Genomic DNA, 8,452 nt, shown 5'->3' on the forward strand with positions numbered 1-8,452 from the left:
AGCTCCTTCCAATATGAATGTCCTTATCTACAACGGCCCTGGTACTACACCTGGTTCAGTAAAACATGTTGTGGACTCATTGCGTTTATTCTTAGAACCATATTATGCTGTTAGTACTGTATCAGCAAAGGTATTAGAGACTGAACCATGGATGACGAAAACTGCAGCAGTAGTATTTCCAGGAGGTGCAGACCTTCCCTATGTCAAAGAATGTAAACCAATCATCCCGTTATTAAAGCATTTTGTCTCGAAGGAAGGTGGTATCTATATTGGCTTTTGTGCTGGTGCATACTTCGGTTCGAGCCGTGTTGAATTCTGTGTGGGAAATCCAACGATGGAAGTATCATCCAATAGAGACTTACAATTTTTCAAAGGTATTGCTCGAGGTCCAGCATTCAATGGCTTCCAATACCATAGTGAAGCAGGTGCAAGGCCTGCTAAGTTACGTCTACAAGATGGTTCAGTTTTTTCCACATATTTTAATGGCGGGCCTGTATTTGTTGATGCAGATCATTATGAAAATGTAGAAGTCTTGGCCCATTATGCTGAAAAAGTGGATACTCCATATTCAGATAATGGAAAAGGTGGTGAACCAGCTGCTAGCATACTATGTACAGTTGGGACAGGAAAAGCTTTATTAGTCGGGGCACATCCAGAATTTGTTCCAAGTGTCCTAGAAAAATCAGAAGATAAGAAATTTGTGTCATCAGTTGTCTCTATTCTGAAGAAAAATGAAACGAAAAGATTAGAATTTATGAGATACATCTTGTCGAAAGCTACTCTAAAATGCAATTCAACACTCCAGAATGCAAAACTGCCAGATTTGACACCGATACTAGCAATTGCATCTCCTCATAATAAGAATCTTATTGGACAATGGAAAGATAATTTAAAGAATATAACTGATAAAGAACTACCTACAGAAAATCAGGTTAACTTTAAAGACGAAAATGATAACTTTGAACTATATAATGGATTCACCAATTATGATTTGGCAACTCGTCCTTTGGTGAACAAGGATGTTAATGCTGATGTGAAAACTATAATAGTTCCAACTCAGGATGAACTTTTCCCTCCTCCAGCTTTGACTCCGTCATTCGATATATCTAAGTATTTTGCCACATTAAGTCCTGCAAATACCCTAGGTTCGTTCCTTCTATATGGTGAAGTTGTTACTTCCACAAGTGAGCTTCTAAATACCAATAAGTCACTTTTATCGTCTCTCCCCGAAAATACCGTCCTCCATATTGGATCTCTACAAATTTCTGGTCGAGGCAGGAGTGGGAACTCATGGGTAAATCCCAAGGGAGTATCAGCATCAACAGCTGTAGTTTCTTTACCTCTTCAATCTCCAACTACTGGTGATAACATATCTGTCGTTTTTGTTCAATATTTGTCTATGTTGGCTTACTGTGAGGCAATCGCAAACTATTCTCCTGGTTATGAAGATCTTCCTGTTAGAATAAAATGGCCAAATGACTTATATGCATTGAAGCCTGACTACTATTATGAAAAAAAAATGAGTCTCTTGGGGAAGTCTTTCGATCCTAGCTTAGTTCCTTTGACTGATATTGACCCAGCTTATGCTAAAATAGCCGGTTTACTTGTGAATACCAATTTCATCAATAATAAATATTCTTTGTTAATAGGGTGTGGTTTGAATGTTACAAATTCAGAACCAACTACGTCATTAAAGCAATGGGTAGATATTTTGAATGAAGAACGTAGGGTTAATGGGCTCCCAGCATTGCCGAATATTGAAGTTGAAATATTATTGGCGAAGTACATGAATAATTTAGAGGTTCTATTGAAACAATTTATTGACCGTGGTGCAGCAATTATCCTTCCACAATATTATAATCTCTGGTTGCATAGTGAACAAATTGTTACATTAACTTCATTAGGAAATATAAGGGCCAAAATTTCAGGAATCACACCTGATTATGGTCTATTAATCGCCAAGGAATTAGTCTCTGGAAGCGACTCAGATTTTACAGGAAATGTTTATCATTTACAACCTGATGGTAACACATTTGACATATTCAAAGGACTCATTGCTCAAAAAGCCATCTGAATGATGGAGAATTTCACGGCATCTCATGCCTTGCTATAGATATACTACCTTCTAATATATATAATAATTCATAAACTCCATAAAATAATGGACCCTTTTATTTAATATTAAATAACCATTAGAGTATAAGTTTTACTTATGAGAAAAGTTAGTAACTAGTGAACATATTGGACTAGTCTTTTGCTCGTCATTACACTTGAAATATTGAATACGTAGATATATATATAAAATCGGGCGGTAAATATCTCACCTCACGATATTATGATGAGTTTATGTTACAAGAAGCTTTGAAATATAATTGAAATTTTCTTTTGATATAATAATATATGAAACAATTAACATTATGATGAATTTTCCTTCTCATCTTTTTTATTTTTGTCATCTCCCTCTTTTGGAGAGTATGTAGGAGATCCCGGGCTGTAGCTACCTGTGGTTGGAGAATACCCTGGAGATGTTGGTGAGTATGAAGGAGAAGTAGGACTATAGCTTGGTGAAGTTGGGGAATATGAAGGGGATGTAGGTGAGTATGAAGGAGAAGTAGGACTATATGTTGGAGAGGTAGGACTGTAACTAGGCGATGTTGGAGAATATGAAGGTGATGTTGGACTATAGCTTGGTGAGGTAGGTGAGTAGGAGGGTGAGGTTGGGCTGTAACTTGGTGAGGTTGGCGAATATGAAGGAGATGTTGGGCTGTAACTTGGAGATGTAGGACTGTAGCTTGGTGATGTTGGACTATAAGTTGGTGAGGTTGGTGAGTAAGATGGAGATGTCGGACTGTAACTTGGCGAAGTTGGAGAGTACGATGGAGAAGTTGGGGAGTATGATGGTGAGGTTGGTGAATATGAAGGAGAGGTTGGACTATAACTTGGTGACGTTGGCGAATATCCGGGCGATGTTGGTGAGAAACCTGGAGAAGATACGCCACCGAAACCAGGAGAGGTAGGAGCGTCCCCATATGCACCAAAAGGTGAGGTCGCACCACCATAGTCTGCACCACCATATGCAGTAAATCCGCCGGCCATAGCATCTGTTGTACCTGCATCGACCAATGGGGAAAACATAAGTTCGTCTTTCACATCGATTTCTGTATTTATTAGACCAGATTCATTACTGTAAGGAGTAGCACCACCGTCTTCTTCACCTTCAAGTTCCATAATCTTCTGTTCAGGCATGTACTTAACCAATGATTCTTCATCAATCATAACATCAAACGCACCTGTACCAATTGGAGCCATTTGTCCTAATAAAACATTTTCTGAAACACCACGACAATCATCTAATTCTGCAGAAGCACCGGCTTCGAATAAGATTTCGACCGTTTCTTCGAACGACGATCTCATTAAAGCACCGGTTGAAGCTCTATTGAACCCATGACGAGTAATAGATGTTAATGCACCTTGTGTTGTCATAACATCAACCAATAAAGCCATATGACGATAGTTAACGTAAGAACCATCAGAGGCAATAACATTGTAAACTTCTCTGTATAAGGCTGCACGACCTGCTTCAATACCCAGTACTTCAGTAATATCGATAAATGAATTTGTATATATTCTTGTTGCATCCACACCCGGTACTGTCATAACTTCAGATAGATTGACACCATCAGTCTCTAAGACCCATTCGGGTACTTTCTGATACTCACCAGATTGACTTGGAACTTTACGATCATATTTCATCATAACAACACGCTCAATATTTTCCACACCACGCAATGTAATATTTTCAAGCATGGTGTTTTCAATCTTCTTTAGCATATGATCTTCTTCCGCTTCGGTTTCGGCATCCATGGATTTCGGACGGACAACACGACAACGAATGATTAATTTTTCTGCATTATCTTCTGACCAGATGACGAAAAGATCATTTCTGAACGTTTCTTTGATTCTTTCACCCACTTGGCCCATTGTCAAATCTTTATCGTTCATAGCTGCACGATCAAGTTCTAGACGTAATAACCATGGCGATTGTCTATCTAGAGATTGTTCAGTTTCGTCATCTAATAAAGAGAAATGTAATTGAATAATTTCGTCGTCCTCTGGAATAACAGTGGAACGTGGATCAGGATCGTAGTAAATTTCTGATGCAACTGTGATACTTTTCAATGTAGTGTGTTCAATTGCAGATCTAATAAACTTAGCCTTTTCTTGGTCTGATGAATAATCATCCTTTAAGTAGACAGTTAAAGAAGGTGTCTTCATGTTTTTTGCGACATTTAGAATTTCCTTTAAACGAGGAACACCAGAAGTAACTTTTTTAGAGGCCACACCGGCAAAATGGAAAGTATTCAATGTCATTTGTGTAGCTGGTTCACCAATAGATTGCGCTGCTAACACACCGACCATTTCACCAGGATGAACAACTGAACGTAGGAACTGTGCCTCAACATTATTAAGGACCCATTCGAAAGCTTGTTTAGTTAATCTATATTCTTGTAATATTCTACGAGTAGATAAACGTGAACGTACCAGACAGCAAAATAAGGTAATTGCATCATCTTGAGCTTTTTGGATAATTTCACTTTTACCACGTAACACTAATAGACGTTCTTCCAGGTCTTTTAGGCCAAATATGATATCACGTATTGTTAGATCTGATGGTTTTGAATGATCGATTCTAAAAGTCTGTTGTGCATTCTGTATGATACGTCTGATATTAACTGGTAATGGCCAGTTTGATTCCCCATCTACAAAAATTTTTCTTAAAAACTTACGATCTTTTATTAATTGTTTATACTCTTCGTCTAGTAAAGACTGTAGTTTGACATCACCTGTTATTTCAGAACCAGATTCTAGTAATGATGGATCTAACGCATTTTTTGGATTCATTAAATCAATTCTGTACCTCTTTTCGAATGCAGCATCGGAACCACCGATTGTATCTAATGATTGTTTTTCGATGTGGGCAGCGTCCATACCATCTTCACCGTAAATGAATTGGATAACGTTACCAAGTGAATTTCTTGCCGTACCATCGTAGTGGACCATAATATCTTCTAAAGCTTTCACTAAACGACGTTGAATATAACCTGTTTCTGCAGTCTTCACAGCTGTATCAATAAGACCTTCACGACCACCCATTGCGTGAAAGAAGAATTCTTGAGGTGTCAACCCTCTTAAGTAAGAATTTTCCACAAAACCCTTTGATTCTGGAGAGTAATCATCCTTTGAGAAATGAGGTAGTGTACGATCAACAAAACCATACCCAATACGTTTACCTTCAACAGACTGTTGACCAACACACGCAGACATTTGGGCAATATTAATAAACGAACCTTTAGAACCGGCACTTACCATTTGTTTCACATTATTCAGGTCATTCAAGTTCATTTCAGCCAGACGACCAGCTTTATCTCTGGCTTCATTAAGGAAACGAACAACGTTATCTTCGAAAGATTCACGTAATGTCATACCATGCTTTGCCGTTAACAAATTAGATTGTGCCTCTTTTGTAACATCTTCAACTTTACGCTTTGCATCCGCGATGGTCTCTGTAATTTCTTTGATAGTTGATCCATCAGCAATTGTATCACCAATCCCTGTTGAAAACCCGTTATGCAATAGCCAAAAATTGACCACTTTTTGAATATTACCAAATAATTTTGCACATATTGTTGGACCCTTTTCTCTTGTGACGACATGAATTAACCCACCATTGGATGACCCCACAGTTTTCTTATCAACAACCCCAAAAATAATTTGGCCGTCGACTACAAGCATACCATTATCTTTTGGTGATAACAAAGTAGTACCTTCATCAAAACGTTGTAAATGAATACCTCTAGGAATCGCGATAGAAAGCACTTGTTTACCTGACCATAGCGGTTTTGGTTTTATAATGGCTGGAGTAGGAATGACACCATCCCAATCTGGGACCCAATATAGCATATTTAGAACTTCATCAAATTCAAGGAAGGTATCCCTCAATGTTAATTTACGAATACCACATAAAGTATCTTGCACAATACCCATACATGGTTTATTAGATTGTGCTGAAACAATTTGTAATGGAACAGCACATAATTGTGACAATTCAGCTCTTGTCTCTTCAGATTGTGGAACGTGTAAATTCATTTCATCACCATCGAAATCGGCATTATAAGGAGAGGTAACAGACAAATTCAATCTGAATGTGGAATATGGAATAACTTTAACTCTATGGGCCATCATAGACATTTTATGCAGAGAAGGTTGACGATTGAATAGAACTGGATCATTATCCGTAATATGACGTTCAACTTTCCACCCGTATTGTAACTGGATATCACCAGCTCTTTTACTGTATCTTAAATCAATACGATCACCGTTGTCACGAATAACATATTTTGCACCAGGATGTTCATTTGGACCGTTACGCACCAATTGTGTTAGACGATCAATATTATATGGAGTAACAACTTCTGGATATGTAAGAGTTCTGGCAATCGATTTTGGTACACCAACTTGGTCTAATTCTAGATTTGGATCACCAGAAATAACAGTTCTTGCAGAGAAATCCACACGCTTACCCATTAAGTTACCTCTAATACGGCCTTCTTTACCCTTTAAACGTGCACGAATAGATTTGACTGGACGACCAGATTTTTGAAGAGCCTGAGGTTGACCTGCAATATCATTATCCATATATGTTGCAACATGGAATTGTAACAAACTTTCTGCCTCTTCAATAGCATGGTGTGGTGCACCATTATGTTCCAATGTTTCCAAACTAATATTCGCTTTCAGGATATCAGCCAATTTAAACGTTAAATCATCTTCACCTCTTTGGGATTCATTAAATGAAATTGATGGACGAACTGGTGGTGGTGGAACAGGTAAGACATTTAGAATCATCCATTCCGGACGTGCAAATTCTTCGTTGAAACCTAATCTTGTTGAATCCTCTGGAGAAATATGTTTAAAAATGTTCAAAATTTCTTCTGTACTTAAAACTCTTTGTTCCGGTTCATCTCCGTCATTAGTATTTTTCTCTTTCTTCCAACTTCCTACTAATTTCAAACCATCCTTACGAACAGTTGGTTGAGCATTACCACAACCACCTCTTGATATCAGTTGGGTTGGATCATCGTCAGAAGGTACATCAGTATCACATATCATTTTTGTTTTACATAAATTCCATACAGCATTAAATCTCTTCTTAGAATCTTTTATAGCAATAGCTTGTCTCATTTGTTCGTTATGTTCATCTAATAATAGTTTACCACAATGCATACAGACAGATTCACAAACTTTTTTAATTTTTGCAATGAAACCAACATGTAAAACCGGTTTTGCTAAATCAATATGGCCAAAATGACCTGGACATTCATTCATACCTTCTTGACATGTTTGACATTTCAAATTACGATCGATGGAACCTAATCTTGGATCATTTAACCCACCAATTTTCGCTCTAGTTTGAGTTTCATCCATAGTTTCTGGGAATCTAATTTTGGCTACACTGATAGCACGAACCTCTTCTGGGGAGAAAAGACCAAATTGGACTTCTTTCACTGTACGTAGTGGTGCGCTTGAATATTGTTGTCCGACCATTTTGTATTGTTTTTTAAGGATTTTTTGGTATATATATATTATAATGTTGGTATTTTTGAATATCGTTCTTTTTTGTTTTTATTATTATTATTATTATTACAAGTATCTTGGTCTGAAAGAAAATTTCCGACGAATGTCTAGGATATCTTTAAGTTAATGAAAAAGAAACAGATGGAAACTTCTTGATAACTGCTGTTCTCGTTTTAGCACCAGTATGAAACTGGAAGGCAATGGTAATAAAATGACGCTGTGGTCTAGAGGTGGATTTTAGCTGGGAATAAATCGGTTAAAGGAAATTTGAAGCTCCGTTCTAATGACTACGACTATTTCAAATTGCTCCTTATGGTAGATTAGAGGAAGGAATGTGGTTGTTAGTCACTGAGAAATGCGTATTTTCCACTAAATGAAAAACAAAACTTAAGATACGTGAAATCCCCGATGATATCCCAAGTGTAGTTTGAGATAGTGGCTGCCGATTTTATCTTTTGTTCGTCCAAAGTCGTTGTTTTTTGACTTTATTAAACGTTGTATTGTCAATTGCTTATATTTTCTTCAACCTTGCCACTTGAAAGAATTTCCAAAAAACCCGCTCGTACGAAGCGACACTCCGGGTAACGAAGGCAAGACTACAAAGGCCGCGACAGACATTTACGTAAGCTTTTGGTATGAATGACTTAAATACTACTTTGTAAACATTAATTCCCCACATAGAATCTAAAATTGATTGAGTAGGATAGTCATATCATCTCTATTTTATATGAATACTGCTTTTAATTGGAGATAAGTGCTAAACATTTTGAAAAATGAGGAGTTACATTTTGTTTGATATCATACGTTATTGTAAAGG

The 8,452-nt window shown here is 37.3% G+C and overlaps 2 protein-coding genes across 2 annotated transcripts; one reads left to right on the forward strand and one right to left on the reverse strand.

Annotated features, from left to right (window-relative positions):
• Positions 1-13: 13 nt before the first annotated feature.
• BPL1 (biotin--[acetyl-CoA-carboxylase] ligase BPL1) lies at positions 14-2,074 on the forward strand (the record flags this gene model as incomplete). Its single annotated transcript, XM_003667565.1, has 1 exon — positions 14-2,074. One exon carries the CDS (start codon positions 14-16, stop codon positions 2,072-2,074), a length of 2,061 nt encoding a protein of 686 aa, XP_003667613.1.
• A 341-nt stretch (positions 2,075-2,415) lies between these two features.
• RPO21 (DNA-directed RNA polymerase II subunit RPB1) lies at positions 2,416-7,605 on the reverse strand (the record flags this gene model as incomplete). Its single annotated transcript, XM_003667566.1, has 1 exon — positions 2,416-7,605. One exon carries the CDS (start codon positions 7,603-7,605, stop codon positions 2,416-2,418), a length of 5,190 nt encoding a protein of 1,729 aa, XP_003667614.1.
• Positions 7,606-8,452: the final 847 nt, after the last annotated feature.

This window comes from Naumovozyma dairenensis, chromosome 1, assembly GCF_000227115.2.
Source record: "Naumovozyma dairenensis CBS 421 chromosome 1, complete genome".
Lineage (NCBI taxonomy): Eukaryota > Fungi > Ascomycota > Saccharomycetes > Saccharomycetales > Saccharomycetaceae > Naumovozyma > Naumovozyma dairenensis.